At 37.5% G+C, this 25302-nt stretch overlaps 1 protein-coding gene across 1 annotated transcript in view; it reads left to right on the top strand.

The window, feature by feature from the left end:
- Positions 1 to 283: 283 nt before the first annotated feature.
- The window catches only part of LOC104127995 (sodium channel protein type 1 subunit alpha), a 67921-nt gene continuing 42902 nt past the window's right edge, over positions 284 to 25302 (top strand). The window contains exons 1-12 of the mRNA XM_035896188.1: positions 284 to 550; positions 7857 to 7975; positions 12773 to 12862; positions 13684 to 13812; positions 14521 to 14612; positions 15526 to 15798; positions 20956 to 21019; positions 21634 to 21775; positions 21931 to 22137; positions 22624 to 22929; positions 23672 to 24052; positions 25259 to 25298. Coding sequence (XP_035752081.1) covers positions 284 to 550; positions 7857 to 7975; positions 12773 to 12862; positions 13684 to 13812; positions 14521 to 14612; positions 15526 to 15798; positions 20956 to 21019; positions 21634 to 21775; positions 21931 to 22137; positions 22624 to 22929; positions 23672 to 24052; positions 25259 to 25298 — 2110 coding nt within the window. The remainder of the gene's footprint in view (positions 551 to 7856; positions 7976 to 12772; positions 12863 to 13683; positions 13813 to 14520; positions 14613 to 15525; positions 15799 to 20955; positions 21020 to 21633; positions 21776 to 21930; positions 22138 to 22623; positions 22930 to 23671; positions 24053 to 25258; positions 25299 to 25302) is intronic.

Raw genomic sequence — 25302 nt, 5'->3', positions numbered from 1 at the left:
AGAAAATATGGCAATTTATGTAACTAACATAAGAACCATGCAAGTGCCTCTTACAAAGGTCAAATCACCAACTAAATGGCTTATTTTATTTTTCTTTACATAATTTTCAATATTGTGTATTTGAACATTCTAACATAGCATAAACAGGAGCGTTTAAAAATAAATGTTGTATCTTTCTTACTAGGTGATTTTAACGTGTTTGTTTGAATTTTATTTTCTGCTTTCTTTTAGTATTTTCCTATGCAGAAGAATAAATGGTAATTAAAATGTGCAGGATGAAAAGATGGAGCAGTCAGTGCTTGTACCACCAGGACCAGACAGCTTCCAATACTTCACTAGAGAGTCTCTTGCAGCTATTGAACAACGCATTGCTGCAGAAAAGGCTAAGAATTCTAAACAAGATCGTAAAGATAATGATGATGAAAATGGGCCAAAGCCAAACAGTGATTTGGAGGCAGGAAAAACACTTCCGTTTATATACGGCGACATACCTCCAGGAATGGTGTCTGAGCCCTTGGAAGACATGGACCCATATTACATCAATAAAAAAGTGAGTCTAATATCAATCCTGTTCATATGCCAGCATTTGGGATGCTTTGTCATGTTCACTTCATTTCCATGCAGTGGGTAATATAGCCTGTTACTTCAGTCTGTTAACTGGCAACTGTGTAGGAAAATGTCATTCTAATAATGCGGAAACAGTTGAGCATTGCTAAAAGGACTAGGTATACAACAGGAGCAGAAAATGTTTGATGCCAGTGATGCATATACATTCTACCTTCCAGAAAGTTAAAAAATAAATATTTAATATCTTCTAGTTATAAAAAGTTGATTTTGCTAATGTTTGGGTTTAGAACGTATTAACCCTTCTGTGCTCTTGACACACTGGTCCTTGGGCTTTACATAAGGAGGTATTTTGAAGTAATATTCTTTTTAACTTTAAATTAATCAAATTGGCAATAAATATAACTTCATGACTGATTGTATAATATGGTTATACAATGAATGTAGAAGGGTATAAATAAATAGTGTGAAAATCCAGGCTTCTGTTCACTGCTCTCTAAATCATTAGCAAAATGCCCACTGTCCTCTATGGTACAGGACAGAATCCATCACCCTTAATGGTTACTAACCTTTCATCCTTTTCTTTTAATTTACATCAAAATTTATTTGTTTGATATGGTTGAATTTATATCAAAGGAATATTTATATCAAAGCTGAAACATTATATGTTGTCTTTGATTATAAGCAATATATAATACCTATACAAATGTGTATACATAATAGATGACATACTTTGCAAAATTTAAAAAAGTGAAGATATATTGAAACTAAGTGCACCAACACACCACACTTTCTCTAAGGTTCTTCGGATTTAAAACTGACAGCACGAACTAGTGCATAGCACATTTTGTTCCCAGAAATCTGCTTTGATAGCAAATTCTTAGGAACTTTATGGAATCAATAGAGGAACACATGGATAAGCAGAAAATACAATAAAGAGAGCGTAAAACTGATTTTAAATTTTCTGGTGGAACTGGCCTTGAACAGTCCTGGAATACTTTCAGGATGATTCTGTTGCACAGCCCATATAAAGCAAAAAAGGTTCATTGTCTATAGTGATAACTAGCATATGTGATACTTTAATTATTAAACACTGTGACTATGAAAGCTATAACTATCAAGACAAGAGTTATTTTGATTTTCATGAAATGCTGTGTTCTCAGTGCTTTTTAGCTTGCCAGATTTCATGTGATTTCAGTCCTGTTTTGACAAGAGAGAAAATACTATGTAAAAGAACAATATTTTTATCTTTATTATTTGATGCCTCTGAAAGAGCCTTTATCTGCCATTCTTGGTTTATGAAGTTTTATCTTTAAATCACAGTTCTACTTTTATGAAGATAAAAGATGCATTTCTATAAAAGCAGGCCTTGTAGGGTTCTGTACTGATTGTGTCTGTTTATCATACAAAATCACATGTAATTATATCCCTACCTGCCCACAGCTCATCCTGGACCTTTATAGTCAAATCAGTCGACCTTGTGTGTCTTACAGTGAAAACAGATGCATGCTAAGTATGACCTACAGGTACACTTCTAGAGCCCTTAGAAATGGAAGATTCTTTCAGTCACTCCACAGATGGAGCAGAAAACTTACTACATCAGCCAGGTCTAATGATAGAGTTGCAAGAAATGGAGTGAAACCAGCTGAACATAGTCAGCCACGTTTCTGTTATATTAGGAAGGAAGAATCTTTTTATATGCACACTGAATAACTTATGGGCAAGTCACGTACCCTCTGGGATTCTCGTCTTTGTGCTGAAGTCCACACATCCTCTCTGTGCACGTGCTTTCATCTTCTACATGACAGGAATAGAAACAGCCCTGTCAGTCAAAGAAAAGACAAAAATTTTTCATCCACTACAATTCTCTCAGTTTTTTCTTCTTTCAGTAGGAGGAAAATAGACTTTCCTAACAGAAATCTAATATCTATTTCAATTTTACATCAGTACTTTGACTTTAAAATATCTAATTCCTAGATTTTCTTATCTAGCTGTATGTGAATTCTGGAAAGACTTTTATCTTGTTTCACTTGTCTTTTGAGAGTATTGGTAGAAGTTGATGTTCCTGCAAGTCTCAGAAGGAGAAATAGTTTGAGAAAAGCCTGAAGCAGACGTGAATATCTCCAGGAAGATATGAAGGACTCTTAATGCTCAATACATTTACCTCTGTACCATTTACATTTCAGCTTTCTCTTTATCCTTCTCTGAATTTCACCTTGTAAAGCCAGGGAGTCAGTCAGGACACCCTATCCCAATGTAACAGTATGACAACTGCTGCACAACGGTTAGAGCTTTTATATTTCTGCCTGGGGAAGCATCTATCGGAAATGATACGGGTCTAATGAAAAAAAAAAACCCAAACCTAGAATGAAGGAAAATACTTATTTTCAAGACAGGGTTAGGACAAGTGTATGGATTAGCAGATGCCGCGATTGCTTCAGACCTCTACTGAGATCTCTGCATATCTGACTTATCAACAGAAACCGTGTCAGTTTGGCTTGCAAACTTTCAAGTAGGAAATAGATATGGTTACCTACAGCACTGATCAAATGATGCTAATGAACATGGTCACAGTGTTAATTCAAGAAAGCTGTACAAGAATTTTAGGAATATCTTTTTTATTCCAAATTTGCATCAGGAATTAAATCATCCATCATTTTGGCTTATCTGCAAGTATTGCATCCCACTTGCTGAGAGTTTTTTTCCTATTTTTGTAAAAAGATGAACAAGTTCACTGCATTTTTGCATGCATCAGATGTTGACACATCATCTAGAGTTTTTTACAATTCATCTTTGGGACTTTTTCTCTAAGCAGTAGGCTTGTGCTTGCCATGATTTGATACAGTTTAATACAGAATAAGACAGGAATAAATAAATGTGTTGAGCTGGTGTGAAAGCCTTAATTTGTGGATAAGATAGCCCTACGACAAAAAGTTAAAAATGGGAAAACCTGCTAAGGCAAACAAAAACAGATAGGTGTGCTAATTTTATAGTGTTGTAACTGGGCTCCTGTGTAAAACCCACGAACAAAGAGGATGTATTCATGCCCAATACTAATCTGAAATTGAAAGGAGAAGGAAAAAATTGACAACCACTGTTTGACAACAGAATGGCCCGTTATGGCAAATTTACTCACCTGATAGTGTTATTGATTTACACGGTATCACAGGTAGCCTGAATATCAGCAACTGTACCCTTGGAACATAATTATTTTATTACAATATAATACAATACTTGTTCTTATATTCTTACAATTTTATTATAGTGAAATGCTGCTGACTGTGGTGGTCGATAATGCTGGTCTTTAGAACTGTGGAGTTTAGCATCCTAAATGGTTGTAATGCTCTTTTTTTTTTTTTTTTTTTTTTTTAATCCAAAATTGAGTAAAAATGAACTTGGACTTTACCCATTTTTTGCGTTCCACTTCAGCGTAAGTGCAAATCTGTGTGTTCCCGGTATAATAGTGACTCTCTGTTCATGCTCAGGCTTCCATCACAAAGGATCAAGGAGGCTCACATCACTGCCTATAGAGAAAGGACCAGCTGGAATGCCCTAAGATCCTGACCTGCAGGCATGCATCAAAATCTGGTCCACTTGGTTTCATACTTTAAGGGCTGTCTATTTTCTCTTGAACCGAGGCTGCTACATGAAAGAGGAGGGAAAGAATAAGTGGAACTAAATAGGTCTTACTTGACTTTCCTCCTGCTGTAATATAGATACGGCATTTTTGATTGCCACTCTGTGCCCTGCCTCTTGCCAGAAGGATGTTGAACAATGTCTGTCAGAAAAGGTGCCTCCTTTTGTCCTGGCACTTAGTACTATCAGTCCCTAATCTGATCAAACCACTAGCTCCTGGGATTCCCAGACTTGTCTTGTGTTGCAGAAATAAAAAGATTCTGTAAAATTGCTTCATTACATCAGAAAAGGTGAATAAACTAGCGATTTTAGATATTTTTGATAGTTGTAAGTGAAAGAATTTTTAAGTGAAAAGTTCTAGCAAAGCAAAAAACGAAGGGCTTGCTAGAAAACATGGTTTCAAAAGATAGCCACAAAACCAGGAAATGCCAACTTCCAATATGCCATGAGTCTCGTGTTCTAGCTGCCCCTGGGGCTGTTCCCAAGAAGCTAAGGACTCAGGTCAATGATATGTCACCTCTTGCTTTTCAGAATGTCCTAGGAGGTTTTAGATGATGTTTATTTAATTGTAGGGAGTGGAAATGCAATGGAGTAGCAGTCAGCGTGCTAAATGTAGCCTTCAAGAAACTATGTTTAAAGCTAACTGGGAGGAAGGAGAGGAGAGGTAAGGTTTTGGGAACTCCTTGTCCCAAGAGGTTCTCGGAGACCGTATCTTTGTTCAGTGTGGACTCTTCTTCCCTCTTAGCTGCATCTTCTCAAAATACTCCTCCTCCTTCTCTGCCCTGCTAAGAATGCAGTTTCTGGGTTTATATCAAATATGGCAGAAGTTACAGAACTGGGATCCAGGTTACAGATGCAAAAGCGGCAAATTGGGGACTACGCTTTAGGGATTTCTTTGAATTTATATTCACATGCAAATACTTTGAGTATGAGCAGGTTTCCTGCCTTTATAAAATGATTAAAGCATTTTATAAAACCTAAACCCTGAAAAGTATGCATAATCCTTCATATATGAACATTAATCTTACAATTTGTTTAGAATTTACTTAGCTTTTCTCAGTGTATGTCTACTTTGTCCTGACAGCTTTGGGTACAATACTTCGTGTTCATCCACACTGCCTACACATTGGCTTGCATCTGGGTTGAGACTGCAGTGAGACATAGCAGGCTTACCAGGGAGGGTAGCTTACACATGGATTGCATATCAGCTGTTATCCATATTTTTTAATGAAAATTCTTCTTCAGAGATAAGATACAATTTTAGTTCACATTTAAGGCCAGAAGTCAGAGGACCAACAAAGTCATTCTGAAGGCTCCACTCACAAAGATGCTTTGAGTGAAAAATTAAAACTGAGGTAGGGAATTTATGTCTTGTTGGTTCTGCTTATGCAGGGCAGCAGAAAGTAGAACAGCTAAAATAGCAGCAGCTTCCAACTGTAACTGGAGCTGTGCCAGCATGCTGTTATTTTCCATAAGGCACAATAGAAAAGAGATGTATGTTTAATATGCTTGTGTTCAAAGATTTTTTTAAAAAAATGTAGGTTGACTAAACGTAGGTGGTGTAGACTTAGATACAAAGTTAGTAGGGAGTGTGATTGTTGATGTATTTTGTCAACTACCTCATAGCTACAAAAGCTGAGAGGGCAAGCTGGAGACTTCTGAGCTGTGAGTCCTGGGGGCTTGGGACTGACCTGGGAGGGGAAACTCACCTTCCCCCTTGAGGTGTGAGGCTTTAAAACATTGTGCCAAAAACTCATTCATCTGCTTGGTTGCTTCAGTATTTAAAATGAAAACTTCATTTAAGGTCAGGTCATCCGCAGTTACACTTTGAAGGTTGTTGTCATCTGTAATCCATAACTGGAAGTGTAATTTAGAAACATTAGCTCAGACTTTATCCTGCTGTCCTCAGTTTCATATGTAGTTTCTCTATTTCTGTGCAGAAGCGAAGAAATCAAATACATATCTTATGCCATTCCTACACATCTTGAGTTTGTACTCAAGACAATATAAAATCTCACTATTAATGTCCCTTACTATTAAGGGGTTTGGTCTATATAGGAGGCCGTGCCCCGTAGAGCTATGACAGAGAGACAGCTCAGGGAAGAAGCCAGCAAATGAGTTGGGACTGGGGCAGCTTTTCCTTAGGGCTTAATCCCCACTTCTCTGCCTTCACTACTTGGCATCTGTCACAGACTGTTGAAATCCTCATCTCCGCATGTCTCTCCACCTCCTAGGTGCTCTTAGAGATTCATATCTGTAATTCATGGTCCATACATATTAAGCTTCCTGTATCTAAGCAGACTGAAGAATCATCCTTCTTGAACCTACTTGGCATTTTTTCTCTGTCTGCCAGCCTTCCCAGAAACAGACTCATAGTCCACTTGCTTACAGTCTTAAAGCGATGTTCAATGTCATGGACACCAGACAAGACCAACATACCCTTTCCCACACTTCCACTGGCATTCTAGTTTACAGCTCACTTCGTCAGCAACATAATGAAAGACAAGGAGGTTTTATCATAGCTTATTTACAAAATATACAACTCTGACAAAACAAAAAAAGCAATTTTGGACATTTCTCTTGGGCAGATTCTTCAATACCTTTAATTCAGTTTGAATTTAGGCTATAATCCTTGTATCGCCCCTTCCACTGCATACAGCTTTCTTCTGCGTTACTGAGCCTTCCTTCTGCAGTGTTTTTCACTCTTTTCTGATTGATCTTGCAGTTGAAGAGCAACTTAGTGCCACAAAGAAACCTGACAGTCCACATTTCCCATGCTGTAGTGCCAATTCTGTTGCAGCCACAATGGCCTACAATGGAAGCAAAGCAATGTTTGTAGGGTTCTTTGTCATACCTTTTGTATTTGGCTTATGGATTTATTAGAGAAAAATAGACAAGCTTTCAGCCTACAGAGTCTGCTACAGTTCTCTGAAGTAAGGCTTGCATGCCTTTAACTTTCTCTAAATTTGATAGACTCTTTAGCTGCTTAAATTTTAATTTAACAAGTATGTATGTTCTGGGAAAGTTTCACACCTGCAAACCACAATTGTACAGGGAGGTCATCTGGGATGTGTCTCTTGCTCTTCTCTGTCAGATGCCCACAGTCCTCGGAGATCTACCTAATCATAGCTATATGTGTTACTGCTATTTCCCTCACTCCTTAGCACAAAGACCAAGAAACAGACAAGAATAAAAAATAAAAAAATAGTCTATTAAATCAGTTTCTATAAGGATTTCTCTTTCTAACACATAATTAACCTCCACAGGTAAGGTTTCCTTGCTTATGGTATTTCAATCAGGAAGAGAGAGTTTTCTATGGGAAAACATAAATAAAATTATAATTTTAGTTAATCGTTTCTGCACCTCTTTTTACAAGAAATGTCATGTAAATGTATCATATTACTATACTGAGGTTGTTTAATGAAGAAGTATTATAAAAGCATTAATTATTTGAATGTTCTGTATTTAAAATTATATTTTCATATGTCAGCTACATCAGGTAAGTACTGGAAATAGGTTTTATTATAAAAATGAGTTTTTGTGTATTAGCTATTTAAAAAGTTACAATTTTGGTGACTGCTCACTAGAAACAGTTTTAAAATTAGCATCTACAGCAAATACACACTTATAAAATGTCTTTTCTTTCTCTTTTTCAGACATTTATAGTATTGAATAAAGGGAAGGCAATCTTCCGATTCAGTGCCACCTCTGCCCTGTACATTTTAACTCCCTTCAATCCTCTTAGAAAAATAGCTATTAAAATTTTGGTACATTCATATCCTTTTCCAATGGTGGTTCAAAATGTTACACACTGAAATTAAGAAAACTCATAACTCTTTCTATTTCATTGTGAATAAAGATTTTCCTAGGCTGTTAATTTTATTTTTTTATTTTACAGTGGAAGACATATGGTAAGGTTTTATAAATAACAGAAAATATGATATATCATATAGATGCATTTTATCTATTCTGTTGAATTTTAATACTTCTGCTGTACAAATCTGCAGATGGATTTAATAGTCCACCTTGATCAATTTTTTCAGAAAAGTTTCTTCAGATTTATTTTAACACTGACATTTTTTGCATCCCAGGCTCTTTTTTGCACGATGAAGCCTATCCATAAAATAATTACATTTAAAAAAGAAAAAAATGCACTTTGTGCTCACAGTTCCAGAAGAGCTCTCAGTTTTGCAAGCAGTTAGGCAGATAGGCAACTGCATGGAAACAGCTAGCTCGAGAGTGTATTTACATTGTCTTTAAGGGGTCCTTTGGAGGCCATCAAGACCAGCCTTATAGTCTATTGCAGCAGCGTGCCTGGAAGCCTGGTTCATGGATGCTGAATCTCATGTTCCCAAACCTGCCCAATTGCACTATAAGCCTCTGCCAATTTTAATACGTTGCCAGAAAGCATAGGCAGCAGCCCTGCAGGTGGTTTGCAAAGCATCTGTATGTGCAGATGGTGGACAGATTGGGGGACCATGACTGATGGGATGGTGCACATGGTGAAGTTTTAGACTGGCATGTGGGATTGGTGCCTGATGTTCATAACAGGTTGAAGGGAATTATCAGTGGGTGAGGTTTTGGTGTGCTTTTCTTGCAAAACCCCAGGACTGGGAAAAGAAGTCACCAAATTAAAACCTCAGTATGACAGTAAGACTTTTAACGTTGAACAGTTAGTCAAAGGCAGAAACCTTATTATTAGAGATTGCTGGCAGAAACTTCTAGGTCTTTGGAAAAAGGAATAAACAAGGCTGATTGCTGCTGGCTCAGAAGACCTTTTCCTCTGAGCTCCCTGGAAGTTAAAACAGTGAGAGAAGGGGAGGAAGGTGTCTGGAGAGGAGTCAGGGAGCATTTGGGGACAGCAGCTAAGGGACCTGACAGGGACCTACAGACATGGTGGTGTTGATGGTAAGAAAATGCAGCCAAATACTGTCAGACTGAAGCCTCTAATGAATGCTCATCCATTCAAGTTATACACTCTGATTTACAATACCTTCCAGCCCTGCATCTGTGCTAGTTGTGGGTAATGTTTTTTTTACTGGCATACTGATTACTGAGTTTGTTTTTGGTTTTAAGTTCCTCCCAATTGTGCTTAAAGAGTATCCAGCTGGTATTGATGTCAGAACAAAAGCAATTCTAATAAACAATATGCAATTCCAATATTTTACCTTCTATCTATTAACCAATTGTGTGATCATATAATTTAGCTCTATTATAGGAGGAGGTTTCCTTTCACTGTGTGGAGTGATTTCTTTTCCAACCAGCCAACTATGGGATGGGCTATTTTTATCTCAGATATAGAGGTAGGGTTTGGGGTTTTTTTTTTGTTTGGTTGGTTTTTTGTCTTAAACATAAGAAGATATTCACAAGTTCTATTTTTTTTTTTAATTCAGTATAGTACAAACACTGAAAATATGAATGTGTTTAATGAAGAGCTATGTCATGTGTTCCATAACGTAGTTTAGATTTCAGCTGCTTATACTAGGTCAGCCACCTATAGGGAAAAGATTAGGTGATAATATCGCTTATTATTTTTAATAATCTTTTCACTTTTACTGATAAGCTCTACTGCCCTCGTGTTTTGAGGTGGGTTTTTGGCATTTTGCTTTCACTTTCAGTTTGAGTGATGTGTGTTGAGCACAATAAAGTTGTCAAATTGGTTGGAAAACCTTCATCTGTATGTCCTCCAAATTCTCTAAACCTCTGTATAGGGTGCTCTGATCACATGTGCCCAGACATGTGGTCAGATATTCTTCCTCACTGCTGGTACCTATTGTAATACAAGATACAGAAACTGGTAACAGCATGAATTTCTCCCTCTCATCTCCCTCGTGCTCTGCTGACTCATGTCCTGGTATTCTGCCTTTTTTTTCCCCCTTTTGCCTGCCTGACTCGAGTTAACGTAGCGTGTAGAATCGAGGGGGAAACACAAGAGTGATGGGAGATGTCCAGACTTTAGCAATTAAAAGGAAAGGATGAAAAGGTAAGAATAGTTGGGGGGTTGAGCAGACAAAAAAGGGAGGTAGCAGTGGCTGGAGCTGCAGAGTGCATGGAGTGTTAGAAAGGAACAGGGAGATGCTCAGATAAAATGTGGTACATGCTAAGTACCCCATGCTAGCCTTTGGAAGCTGAAATTACAGTGTTACTCAGTGTGCCCTGACTGCCAGCAGGTATCTGTGAAACCAAATAGCAACGTCTGTTTTTTCCAATCTTCATCTTCCACCAAGTCCACACAGGCGATAGAGACTTCAGCTGCTCCAGTAATTCATTAGCTTGAGGCTGTATAGTGCATCTAACCCTAGTGAATGCTTATATGGGTAGAGCATGAAAAAGACAGTACATTTCCATGAAGAAGTCATCATATATCAGAATTGTTTACCTATATGTATAGTTGAATTGTTATAGAACATAAAACAGTAAATTAAGGGAACGTTGAGGTTGTAAATCAAATACTCAAAACATAGGAGAAGAAGGAAGAGAGGCACAGACATTGAATGTGTCAGTAATGCTTGAGATTCCCATAAGGGAAAACATGGCCAAAGTCTGGATTTCAAAGTATGTTAGCCCTTACTGAGCATCTGCTCCCTTTGAGAGTGAACAGCACTTTGGCCATGCAGCTCACAGATGTGGCGAGTCATGTACAGACTGAGCAATGTGCAAGGATCTATCTGTGGCCTTTGCTAAGAATGTTACCTAGCTGTAAACACATAATACACTGCATAGGGATAAAACCTCAGCTCTCCTAAGAGGACATTCCACTTCTTCAACTGTTTTAAGAGACTACTGAAGCTGTAGCCAGGCATCTCCAAGTTTTCCAACTACCAAAATGGATTCTTTTTATCTAAAGGAATTTCCCAATTATTTTGTCAGGCTCTTTAGAGCTGTCTGTGGACTGTGAGGACAAGCAATGTAAAGCTTTCTAAACATTTATTCTAAGCCACTGAACAATGATGCTAACTGTACAGAGCTTGCATGACAACATGATCTTCAGAATGGGTTAAGTCACTTAATGAATATTCACTGCTTGGTCAGGCATTTAGACAAAGGTCACCCACCTATCTATGGGAATCAGGCAGCTAAATCCTTCCCTGTGATTTGAATGTTTACTTGAAAAGGTATTTTCAAGTTTAATTGTTCAGCAACTGTAAGTGATGATCTTAATGTTTGCACCAATTTTCAACAAAATTTAGGCTGAGATGTTACTTCTACTCGTCCTTCCCCTATAGTGAAGCGTTGAGGGTTTAGATGGGGTTTTTTTTGTCCCTGACATAAAAATATACCCCTAAACCCAAAATGCTATCTACCTGATAAAAAAATAAATAAATAAATCCTGAGTTCTCATATACAAGTTATCTATAAATGGCTTGCTTCAGTTTAAGCTAGCTTCTTTGCCAGGTATGTTGATGCAGCTATTTGTAAGGAACATATCATTCAGAGAGATTACTAGAGGAAAAGCTAGATACGAGTTAACCATTTGGCATACAGGTGTAGCGGTTCTTATTTTTTGCTGCCCTCATGTGGCCATTTTGAGTCAGGGTTTGGTTTAGTTTGGTTAGTTCAGTATTTCTACATGTTTGAATAATCAAGTTTACCTGATTGCCAAGAAAAGGGAAAGACTGCACTGTTTGTAGAGCCAGTGATCTTGTAAACTAAGAACATTGCATTGGGTGTAATGAAGCCCCAGTGGACTGTCCCACCTCCTTACCACAAACCACTTTGAGCTGTTACTCTGGCTTTCATAGACCCAGAACACCTAATTGTTCCTTGCTGGAACTCCAAATAAAAATTAATTTTCATTCTAATCTTCACCAGTTTTCGATGCTTTTCAAGAAATTGACCACAAGGTACTAATGAACCATTTCCACATTATAGCATTGGTAAACAAGAGATGCTTATTTTGCTGCTAACGTGTTTTAAGAGAGCTCAAAAATAATACTGGAAAATTATTTGCCTTAATCTGTGAGCTCTCTATGGATTTCTGTTTCACTGACTGAAACGTGCTGCTAAGCTAGTGATATAGAAACATGGAATACAGTCACTTCAGCAATTAAAAACAGTATTCTGTGTGTTTGACAGACTGGTTGTGCTGGGTGCTGGGGTGGTGTGTGCTTTCTCTACAGCTCTGACTCATGGTAAATAGGATAAACTTTTTATATCTTGCATATGCCAGCTGTTGAGTTTAGTACCAAAACTGTAGAAGCAAAAGACTCACGCTTATTCAGTCATGTCAGGTATTTAAGTAAAACAATATTCTGCAAGTTATTTCAGTTTTTGCTGTTACTCAGCTCATGTTACCTCACAGGCGTGTGAGAGCTGTCTCCTTCACCTTTCAGTACCAGCTGAAAACAAAACACGGGGATATCACAAATTAACATCAGAACATCACCAAATCAAGACTAATATTAAAGTTTAATGTGCTAAAGTGAAAACTACCAGGTTAAGCAAAGTGTGTGTGCAATGTTTATCAAAGTCTAAAAGATTTGTGTAAGTGGCAATGTTTTACTGTACTTAAGATAGGTGGCTGATGTGATATTGTATGAATTACTGTTGTGTTTTCCTTAACTATATCTACATTATTCAGCATGCTTATCATGTGCACTATTTTGACCAACTGTGTATTTATGACCATGAGTAACCCTCCAGACTGGACAAAGAATGTAGAGTAAGTTGCATATGTTATTTAAAGATATCTTTGTTCCTCTAGGAGTCAGCATGCCAGGACCTGCGGTCATGTGTGCTGGCAGGAACTATCATGAGACACTACTACTATTTCCTCCCTAAACTCTGTAGAAACATTGAATAATTATTTAAATCTCATTCTAGTAGAATAATTGGGTAGAAAAAATGAAAGTTCTTTACAGATAGTATTCTACTGAGATTCCACTAGTTTTCTCTCATCTTCATGGTTTAGCATCTACCCAATGATTTTACCCCTGCTTATGCCACTGCATTAATAGCAGAACCATGGCCACCTATTGTAACATGTCACTTAAGGACAGCATATAAGCAAAAGTATTCCTAAAGTGAGAATTCAGTGCATGCTTGCGTTCTTCCATTTTTAGAGTCAATGCTAGATGTTTTAGATGTTAGTGATTCAGACAGTATCCAGTAACTTATGCTCACATAAGTTTAAGCTCACATGCTTTCTTGGTTAACAGTAACAGATCTAGTGTGGCATACTTTTAAACTGAGTGTCACCGATAAGTTTTTAATATATGTTATTTATTTGATGGGTTTATTTATTTTGATTTATAGATAAGTATAAGATCAGGACTGCTGTACTTCAACAGCATGACACAGTTAATGCATGTAAATACACAAGTATATATGATTAACATAATGCATTTTAGAAGAAATTGCTTATTTACTTATTTCTTTTCCAGTTTTGAAACAAAAAACTTTCATTTGATCATCAGGTTTCTATCAGAGTACCAATGTAAAATATTACTACTTATTTTGATTAAATTTTCCTATATTTGCCAGGTATACATTCACGGGAATTTATACGTTTGAGTCACTCATAAAAATCATTGCAAGGGGCTTTTGCTTAGAAGATTTTACTTTTCTTCGAGATCCATGGAACTGGCTTGATTTCACTGTCATTACCTTCGCGTAAGTTTTTGTTTTTTGCTTTTTCTTTGAAAGTGAAGGGCAAAAAGGGCATGAAATTAGTATCGATACATACCAATTTCATTAAATGGAAATTCTTGTATAGATTTACTTTTGTCTAAAACAATTTTCACATTCTAATATGCATATTTTGATGTAAACATAAATACTGCAGAAGCCGTTAGTACAGCTAGTATTAGAGAGGCTAATTTCATGTCCTGCATTTTTTTCTCTGAGCAGAAAAGGAGCATCCCTTTGACTTCATTCTCCAAACTTACCGATCTAGTCTAGATAAATTTTAGGCTTTCAAAGTTAAATCACTGCGATTCACTTCAGAGGCATTTAATTTAACTGAAGGCTCTGAAAGCATATTAATGCAAGGTAAACTGCAGTGAAAGGTAAACCTCTGACTGTTGCTATTTAGTTTTTTGCTAAAAACGCCAAAGCGGTCTTGATGAAAGACCCAAGTAAGTAGCATAAACTTTGCCTAAATTCTGAATAACTGTGATTTAATCCTACAGGTATGTAACAGAATTTGTAAACCTAGGCAATGTTTCAGCTCTTCGAACTTTCAGAGTATTGAGAGCTTTGAAAACTATTTCTGTAATCCCAGGTAAGAAGTAACTGGTGTAAGGTGTTAGGCCCCTCGTACCTCCCAACTGTTCCTTTTTATCCTGTCATTGTGTTTGTGTGTGAACTCCCCTATTACAGATATGTGACAGAGTTTGTGGACCTGGGCAATGTCTCAGCGTTGAGAACATTCAGAGTTCTCCGAGCTTTGAAAACAATATCAGTCATTCCAGGTGAGAGCTAGGTTAAACACTGAGGCTGACTTTAATTCACTGAAACAGAATTCATATTTTTTAAACATAAGTCTTATTTCTTTCCACAAAAAAGCAGGAATCGGAAGATATTAGAATTCACTGAAATCTCTGATTCATTGCTTTTTAACATGAGCTCTTTCTTTTTGAAATCAGCCTTTGAGTTTAACAGATTCTTGCATGAGACATTGCAGTACACAGCGTGTGTGGTCTGCATCGTATGATGTCAAGCTTTCTTCTCCACATTCAACGAATATCAGTATCCCTGAAGTTTTCTTACCCATGTGTATCTTACCTACATGATGTTATGTGGTATTTGTTGTGAATATTTGTGTCTAAAAAAATAGAACTGTTTGAAATGTTGACTTAGTAAGAAGATGAAGGAATAAGATAATAAAGAATAGCATGGGCATTGCATGGGGGATTTATTATCTTAAAATTCTATGATTTTCCAAACCACCTCCAGTTTTATAGCATTAACTTCTAATCCTATTTGTTGCTGAACAGGCTTTTTACTACTGTCTTCTAAATCTAGTATGTTATAAAACTGATAGTAGCAAAGGTTTGGGGCAAGAGGTATTGACAAATAAAAAGAAAGAAGACTTTTATGTGAGATTCATGTACAGCATGAATTTAAAAAGTCACTTGTTTTAGCATTAAAACAAGTGGTTTGAAATATATGCAACTCATTCCATTCACAGTTTCAAATGAACATAAATTTCAGCTATTTATTCATTTTCACAAGTGAAAAAGCTCTTCACAAAAATGTTATTTCACAGACACTGCAATCATTTGGGCTTCTGCATGAAATCTATAACTTTACTGGGAGACACTGTCATTTTTATGATTTTAAAAAGTTTTTAACATCAGAATAAAAATTCCTTTGCATTTGCAGGCTTGAAGACTATCGTGGGAGCCCTAATTCAATCTGTGAAGAAGCTCTCGGATGTTATGATCCTGACTGTGTTTTGTCTGAGTGTATTTGCACTAATAGGGCTGCAGCTGTTCATGGGCAACTTGAGGAATAAATGCCTGCAGTGGCCTCCAGAAAATTTTACTCTGGAAACAAATATTACTTCCCAGCTAAACAGCACCATAGGTGAAAATGGTACATTGGTTAATTCAACAGTGACTCCATTTGACTGGAAGGGGTACATTGAAGATGAAAGTAAGTATTGTCAGCATAATTCTTATTGAAGTGATTTGTGGCTGACCCAGTTCTTAGAAACAAAGAGGGGAAGACATGAACATTTAGTTAAGACAGAGCAGGAGAAGTGTGTTTTCTCTCTCATAGACCTGCTCCAAAGGCCGGCATGGAAGAGGGAACAAGGAACATGGGCTCTCTAGATGATACAGCTCTTTTTCTCAGCTCCTTCTGCCAAATCCACATCTCTCTTGAGACAGAAAGAGGTCCAAATTCTTAAAATTACCTAATAGTCATAAACATTTTCCATTCCCATATTCCAAAGCAAGATCAGCAACAGACTGCTATGCCATTTCTGACAGACATCAGAGACTTCCGACATTCTGTGAGGTCTCCAGTATTTTCATCATCTATCCATTCTTGTGTTTCAATATCCTTATTTTTAGAAAGGGATTTGGGGTTTTTTTTAGGGTCTAACAAATTTCCTGCTGCAATTTATGCTCATTGTTCTTATCAACTTCACCACAGGCATCAAAACCAAATTATTCCCTATCATTAATCACAGTCTCTGAAGTGTTTAGAGACTATTCGTATGTTGCCATGCCCTGCTCTCTCCTCTTTCAGTCTTCTTTTTGTATGCTGAGCAACCCAGATAATTAACCCTGTTCTCCTACAATTTATTTTCTGGATCTCGATCTCCCATCTGGACCCTTTCTTACTTGTAAACATCCTTCTTAAAGTGCAGTACCCACACCTAGGCATTTCTCCTCCACATGAGGCGTACTGAGTAGAGAATAAGGATTATGTGGTAGCATAGTAACTTACACTTCTGTTCTATATATCCTAGGCTAGGACTTGCTTTTGTTTACAATTGTAACATCATTAAATCCTGTTCAGCTTGTGTTTTATCTGCCTCCTGAATCTTTTACAGACTTTTACCTCATTGAGTTCCCACTTTGTATTTGCACAGTTCATTGTTCCAGCCTAAACAGCACCCTATTTTTTCAGACCATCCATCCAGCTGTCCTGGATCTTTTAAATTGTAATTGTTTCCTCAAACTCACCACCACCCTTATCAGATCAGTATCATTTGCAAATTTGATAAGCGTTCTTCCACCATCTAGACTAGTTAAAACCTTGAACAGCAACAATCTCAGACAAACATCTTCAGAAGTTGTTTTGATGCATCTTTCCTTTTTGAAAATTTCCCAAAGCATGATTTTCCAACCAATTTTGCTGATACAGAGCAGTCTGGAAAACTGAGAATAGATAAAGAAATGCATTTCAGTACAGGTAAATGTGAGGTTGAAAACTTAAGCTCCTTATTCTAAAAATCAGTGCTGCGCCACTCATGTTGAGACAGGTTCACATGCATAAGATTGTAGTTGATGGTATACATCGTCTCTAAAAATGCCAGTTACTTTTGGAGGAAAATAAGAACTAAAGAGGAGAGAAAGAAAGAAAGGGGAAGTGGAAAGGGAAAACTGACCACAGTAGGCAGCTGCAAAGAGAAGTATTGGGGTCCCCAGGTGAGTCTCCTCCCCTGGGTATCCTTTCCAGTGCAGCAATGATCACTCCATAATGCTTTTCCCATGGCAACTATGTATTTTTTTTATTAGCTTCTCCTCAAACTCCCTACAGGTTGTTCCTGCTTACAGCACTATTAGCACTAATTGGAACGCACTTCGATTGGGGTGGATGCTGCATGGCTGGTTGTTTTTTAAGCTTGTACATGCACATTATTAGGTTACCTGATACAAACCAAAAGCTACAAGCAAGGAGTAGGAAAAAGGGGGAGAAAGGGGGGCAAATCTCACACCAGAGACAATTGTTCCCCGTGAGTACCTGCTGACACAATAATGTGTTTGCAGATATAACGTCATGAGAATAACAGCAACATGAAAAATAGCATGAGAACAAAGGAAAAATAGTGCCACAGAGGATCTGGAAAACACTGCCGCAGCAGCTTATGTGAAAGGTTGCAGAGCTGCAACTGAGAGGCAGGTTATAGAAATGTAATTGGAAAGCCCTTAGCTATAGAGAGGCTAAGGCAACCAAGGCACTGTGGAGCAGCCAGTACTCTGACAAATTAAGGTTAAAACTCTGCAGCCAAAAAGCTAAATAGTATCCTGTTCACATAAATAATTGACCAGGAAGGCAGTATTACCCCTGTATTTAGCGCTACTGCAGTTGCTACTGGAATACTATATAAAGCTCAATTTAGATAGAATGTTGAAAAATTGGAGGATGTTCAGAAAAGAGCAAAATGATTAAAGGACTGGAAAACATGCTTTATACCAAGATAGACCAGGAGCTCACCTACTTAGCATATCAAAGAGAAGGTTTAAGGGGTGATTTGATCACAGTTGAGAAAAACCTCATGGGGAACAGAAATTTCATCATAGACATATCTTTGATCTAGGAGGCAAAGATATAACAGGTTCAATAGCTGCAAGTCAAAGCCAGACAAATTTCCAACAGAAGTAAGACAGCTTCTAACTGTGATCACACGGCTGATCAATGACTGTGGTGGATTTCCATCTGAATGTCTTACATCGAGATGCAATCTTTTTGTGAAACCCACGTTACTTGAACATGTGAATTCATGTCAATCCCATGCCAGAGGGTATAACAAAGACTAAGCAAAGTCTCCTAACGAAGACCTAGACTTCAAGGTCAAATGTAATTTTCTGGCTTTTTAATGAAGAATCTAGAAACTCAAGCTCTGATTTCATTTGATTTAAAGAAGAACTGACGCTGGTTTGAATTAGTTACAGAAAATACTTTATTGAATGGCTACTTGACTCTTTGGTATATTTACACAGGATTTCATACATACTATGACATTTATAATGAAATTTTGAGTCTTATTATGAAGTTGATAAGCTTGTCCTTGCTTACCCACAGTTTCAAAGAGAAAAATTATCTTCTCACAGCTTCCTGCTCTCTTCTTCCAGGTGGGCAGACAGGGTACAGAAATGGCTCTTAAACCAGTTGTGCACAGGGCAATAAGATGGGACTTACCTGGAGCTCCGAGCAGTGCAATAGCACTATCTTTTGTAGGAATTAAAGAAATTGTTATGCCAATGGTTGTGTATGCTATTAAAAAAAAGGGCACGTAAGCCCTAATTTTGCCATTGTGCTCATTTTACATAGCAAGTCTCATAAAATTAATGCTAGATAAGTTTAAGTTTATCTTAGCAAGCTTGCCATAAGCAATCTTTTCTAGGAAACAAGTTCTCACAATCTATTTTGTGAAATAAAAATTATTCTCATTCATTGACCTAGGTTTACCCAAACAACTGTAAATTACTTTGAAGTGCTCACCTACCAGGGATTTTTTCCCATTTTCCAATCAAATAAAGGGGAGCCAAACATATACCTTTGATGTAGTGAGGGACTTTTCACATTACTTTGGTAAAATACAACTCAGAATTTTGCATCTAGTTAGGGACACATGCTTATACTGCTCAGCTTGTGTTGTTATAAAAGTTTTTCTATCATGATAATATTTTGAGCATTTGTCACAGCTGTATCAGTGCACTCAGAGAAAGCCTGGGTGACTATTATTGCCTGTGGAGCTGGCAAGTACAGCGTGCTTACAGAGCACATCTTGTCTGAACTTGGATACAGACCCTGTTTCAGCGGTTCGGCTCAGGGGATGCAGTACTGATCATGACTGACTGCTCCACATAAACTATATCAAGTCAGGTTTGCATTCTTCCCAACCAGCTGCTATGTTCCAGCATGTTTTAATCATGATTAGCTGACATAATGCAGAATAAGATTTGCCTCGTAGGGGTCAGCTGTGGTCAGCATCATGTCAGCTAACTTTACTATTTACAGCTGTATTTCAGCGCAGTGCAGTTCTGCAATGCATACCAGCCCAGAATGACAGCAGCCGCACATAGGGTTGTGCACATTGCAGAGTACAAAAGGTTGTACCATGTAAGACATAGATGCATCATTAGATACTGAAATCCAGTCCCTCACAGAGTGTCAGAACAAGGTCTACATACAGCTTAAAACCCAGCTTTTCCAGATGGTGAATTTCACTTACAGGATAGAGAGACGCAGCTGGCCGGGGTTCCATGTCCTTCCTGCAGCAAATCAATGTGCTGAGCCAGTAGCTTGTGATACCTCCTCAGGCTCAAAATTCATTAGCTTCTGTAGTAACCCCGCTTGGGCAGAACAGCCGGCACAGCCACGGTCAAGTTTAAACTCAGCTGCGCTGCTAGCATTTCAAATGAGATCATTTTAAGCGAACCTAACAGGCCAGTTCAATGGAAAAGAAATCCAATGGAGGGTTTAAATCCTCTCAGGAAGCAAAAAAGGTACCACATTAACACTAAAGCTGCTGTGCTTCAGAAGTATTGGAAGCTGGGGAGGTGCTTAGGGGAGTATCATCATGTCCCTGCCCTGTCCTTACAGACATCCCAAGGCAATGCTTTTGGTCTCCATCAGACACAGGATTCTGGGCTACGTGGTCTGACCCTGTGTAAATGGCATCCTTAAGCCTATGACTAAGTGGGAGATTGTTACTACAGGAGCATGCTCCTCCTGTGATAATTCTTCCAAAAGCAAGAGCTTATCAACTGCAGGCATCTGCTTTGAGGGGAAAAAGAAAAGCACTTAAGGATATGGTCAAAGTGAATCTTAATAAGCACAACATTTTACACATCATCGCTTTATTCTTCTAAGAATAGACAGGTCAACGTCTTTGTTGTTTAAACCATCTAAAATGCCCTTTAAATACAGGATTACTATACAGATTATGGGATGGTTGGTTACAGGGTGATTTGGTGGAAATTACATGATTTCTTTTTCCTAAGGTGATCAATAATTTCATCCCATATTCCTAAAATCTTGCCTACTCAAGTTCGTGACTGTTGCAGTAATTCTGTCTGAGTTAATTTTAGATGTATACCGGGGCCTTCACACCAACCAGCAGGCTAATTGCAGCATGCACGCACCCATAAGTCAGAGCCATTGGCATCTGGGTGGTTTTTTGCAGCGCTCACATATTGGACAACTGTCACAAGTGGCATTATACTGCTTGTTCAAAATTGCATCTAAAATCACTTCAACACTTTTAGAGCTGGGACTATTTATTTCATAGAGCTGCAAGAAAACTTTCATATTCAGAATCTTAAAACTTTTTAAAAATTCTTTTCTAAACAGGTCATTTTTATTTTCTGGAAGGGCAAAATGATGCTCTGCTTTGCGGAAATAGTTCTGATGCTGGGTAAGACCAAATTTCATCATATCATTGCACTGTGTACAAATTAGATCCACGTTCTTTAGATGTACAGTTGGAGGGGGGCTACATTTTGAGTCACCACTTTCTTTCACGTAAGAAATACTAGGATTTTACACTGAGGATTTGGGTTCCTGGTCAGAGCTCAGTGAATTGATTAGATGAGTTTACATCTTTGCATGAATGAATCAATGATTTGGTATTAGTGTAGCTCCTGCATGGATGAGAAGTAACAGATGTAGCAGCTGGAAAATGCATGTTAATTTGCAGTTCCAGCTGCACATATGAGTTCTAACAGGCTCGGACAGTAGAAAACACTGACATTGACATTAATGTCACAACATTGATAACTGAAGAAATTATTTGGAATGTTATGTTTTAGAAGCTTAGATTAAACTTTTGACACTAATTTTTATGTGCCTTTCCTGCTTAATTTTTCTACTGCACTTTAAAGTAATTTTCTATTATAAATCACAACTGCTATTATTTCTAGTCTGATTAACTAAAGAAAAATCCACTTTTTGACACTAATCTTCTCCTGGTCATTCCAGGTGATAATATTAAAATAACCATATAAGATAACACCCAGTTTGTCTTTGTAGGCAGTGCCCAGAAGGATATACATGTGTGAAAGCTGGTAGAAACCCCAATTATGGCTACACAAGTTTTGACACCTTCAGCTGGGCTTTCTTGTCACTATTTCGCTTGATGACTCAAGACTTCTGGGAAAACCTTTATCAATTGGTGAGAACTTTTTCAGGCAAAACAGACTAAATATGTTTGCACCAATAACGCAGGAGGCCTAAAATAAATTTTCTTACGTTATCTTCATGTTAACAATATGGAAAACAGAACTTCTGTTAACCTATTCTTGCTTATAAGTGTGTTCTTATTTCCAGACGCTGCGTGCTGCTGGGAAAACATACATGATATTCTTTGTTCTGGTGATTTTTCTGGGCTCTTTCTACCTGATCAACTTGATCCTGGCTGTGGTCGCCATGGCCTATGAAGAACAGAATCAAGCAACCATGGAAGAAGCAGAACAGAAAGAGGCAGAATTTCAACAGATGCTGGAACAACTGAAGAAGCAACAGGAAGCCGCTCAGGTATAATTTATGGTGTAGTAATGCAGAAGGGTATGTAACTAATTTTACTAGAGATATTCACCCTCTGCTTTCTGAATTTAGAGTTATAAAAAACCCTGTTGGGCTTTCAACAACAGTGCTAGCTCAGAGATTTTCTATTCTGCACTAAAGACATTGTACTGTGAATGATCCAGCCATAATCAAGAAGGAATATTCAAAACTAGGTATACATTATTCATTATGTTTTTCTTAGTCTATTGTCATTAAAACAGTCTGTTAGACTTCTGCATTTAAAAACTACTCATGAAAGATGAAAGAAGGCTATGACCAACACATATCTTGAGTCAACTGAGTAATAAAAATTAGAAAAAAAACAGGGAGAGGATATCCTATGGAAAGTGTTAAGATATAGGGTGTTTGGACTAGAAATTCTGTATAAGTAGCTTTAAAATCCCCCATGATATTGGGATTTGCTCAGTGACACAACTTCATTTTGCAACATGGCAGGCAGCAGCAGTGGCAGCAGCAGCAGTAACAGCATCTGCAGAGTCCAGGGAGCCCAGCGCTGGGGGAGAAGCAGGAGGGCTCTCAGAAAGTTCCTCAGAGGCATCAAAATTGAGCTCCAAGAGTGCAAAAGAGAGGAGAAATAGAAGGAAAAAAAGAAAACAAAAAGAGCAGTCTGGAGGAGAGGAAAAAGATGAAGATGAATTTCACAAGTCTGAATCAGAAGAAAGCATCAGAAGGAAAGGTTTCCGATTATCTATTGAAGGCAATAGATTGACATACGAAAAGAAATATTCTTCTCCACATCAGGTATTGCATATAGCTATTTTTACTAGACGCATACATTTAAAGCATTATAGGTTGTTACAAAACTACTTTAGTTTTCCTGGTACTGTAATATGACCCTACTACCTAAAGAAAGGAAACACTGAGATTTTCATTAAACCTTATTATTGTTGCTAGTGCTTAAGAAAAAGTGCTATAGCTGCTAGATTGTCTTGTAAAAAACCACAAAGAATTAAATGTAACCTCCTATCTCTATTCTTGTAATACGATTGTTTAAAAATCATATTAAAATATTCTCTGATTTATTTGTGGGGCGTGGGGTGGTAGAGTGATTATGTATTATCTAGACCTATTAAAATGCTACAGTATTTCTCCATTATGATAGACTCATGTTTTCCTCCTTCTTCAATGAAGTTTGGAGGTTGGTTCAGTATGTGCAGGATGCTGCATATGTGAAAGAATGTGCACATATAGACTCCATTTTTTGCTTGATGGATGTTGTGCAACTACTCTACTCAGCAACTCTAACTGACATTAGGAGAAAGGAGTGCTCAAAATTGGTTTTGTTTTAAGAATCCATGAACAGTGGTATTTGTCTCTGCAAATTATAAATATAATGAAATACATACAAAAATTTCACAGCAGTATTTAGCTTCTGGGAAAAATGGTTACCCTCACATAAGAAAAAAAAACCCCTATGTTATCCTAATAACTATGCTAAGTTTGAAGGTTTCAGCTAACAATCACAAATTTTGTTTGCCTGCAGTCTTTGCTGAGCATTCGAGGCTCCCTGTTTTCTCCAAGGCGCAACAGCAGAACAAGTCTTTTCAGCTTCAGAGGTAGAGCAAAGGATATAGGATCAGAAAATGACTTTGCTGATGATGAGCACAGCACTTTTGAAGACAATGATAGCAGAAGAGATTCTCTCTTTGTGCCGCGCAGACATGGTGAACGGCGCAACAGTAACATTAGTCAGGCCAGTAGGTCATCCAGGATGCTGGCAGTGTTTCCAGTGAATGGGAAGATGCACAGCACTGTGGATTGCAATGGGGTGGTTTCCCTGGTTGGTGGACCATCTGTTCCTACATCGCCTGTTGGACAGCTTCTGCCAGAGGTGATAATAGATAAACCAGCTACTGATGACAATGTAAGAAAGTTTTAAATAGCTTAGGCATCGTGGCCTTTTCTTACTGCACCAGCCAGTGTTTTCTACAGAATGGAGCCCTTGGCAATGCTTCCTGGTTGGTCAAGCTGTGAATGCTCTTGCATCTTGTAAAATCCTTAATAAATAAAACAGCTAAGATAGGTTTGCAACCTAAGCATTTACTTACAAATATTCACATAACTAACAAATGCAATTTGCAGTTTCCAAGTAATAAAATATTAACTTACTTGCACATTCATAAGAGCACTATGCTTTACTGTATTACTGTGCTATACTTTACTTTTGCTGATCTAAAGGTCCATCTGGCTATGGTCTGCAAAATCAGTTACTATACAATTGAAAATAGTATACAAAACTGTTACCATATAGCTGCAATCAATATGATGCTGCCAATACCACTATATCAAAATTAGCTTTATTAGTTAATTTTGATAACATTCTTCCTTATCAGCCCCATTGAAAATGTAAGGAAGCTCTCAATTCTTTGTTATAATTTATTTCTCATCCCTATATTTTTCCATCCATTGCTGGTGGAATTCTGAAGTGCAGACAACAAATAGTTCATTGGAAGATCACATTTCAATACATACTTTCAAAAATACAAATGTCTGTGTGAACATATGTGCAGCACGTATTGCTGCCATTCTCTTACCATATACAAGGTAAGAGAAGAGGTCTCAAAAAAATTTCTTGCTTAGTTCGAAGTTGTCTACTCACATTACTAAAAAAATACCAGCATGAGGAAGCATGAGGAAGTCAGACTTTTTTTACTGGCTACAGTTTGCCTAGGGGAAAAGACAATTATGTTACAAACCCCAGAATATTCTGTCAGCAAAAGCAAGGAAAAGAATTACAGTTTGCAAAAAATGTATGCAATATTTGGAACTCAATCCTTTTCCGTTTGTTTAAATCATTTTTCATGGCTTGAAGGAAAGAAAGCAAAAGTTAAACCCTGTCTTGAAAAGTAGGTAATTATTGCCTCATATCTTTTAAAAATTGTTTAAATAACAATTTAAAAATAATTTTAAAATTATTTCAGATACTGAAAAGTAATAAAAGTCTGACATGATAAAAATTGAAGTGCACGAAGCACGTATCCAAGCTAAGACATTAATAACAGGGTTCTATATAGTATTTTCTTATCTTATTACTTCAACATGGTCTCACCTATTATTGTTCTCTGTATAGGGCACCACTACAGAAACAGAAATGAGGAAGAGAATATCAGGCTC

The sequence above is a fragment of the Egretta garzetta genome, unplaced genomic scaffold (assembly GCF_000687185.1).
Source record: "Egretta garzetta isolate BGI_Z169 unplaced genomic scaffold, ASM68718v1 scaffold16, whole genome shotgun sequence".
Taxonomy (NCBI): Eukaryota; Metazoa; Chordata; class Aves; order Pelecaniformes; family Ardeidae; genus Egretta; species Egretta garzetta.
The sequence above is the reverse complement of the archived record's forward strand: the minus strand, read 5'-3'. Positions and strand labels throughout refer to the sequence as shown.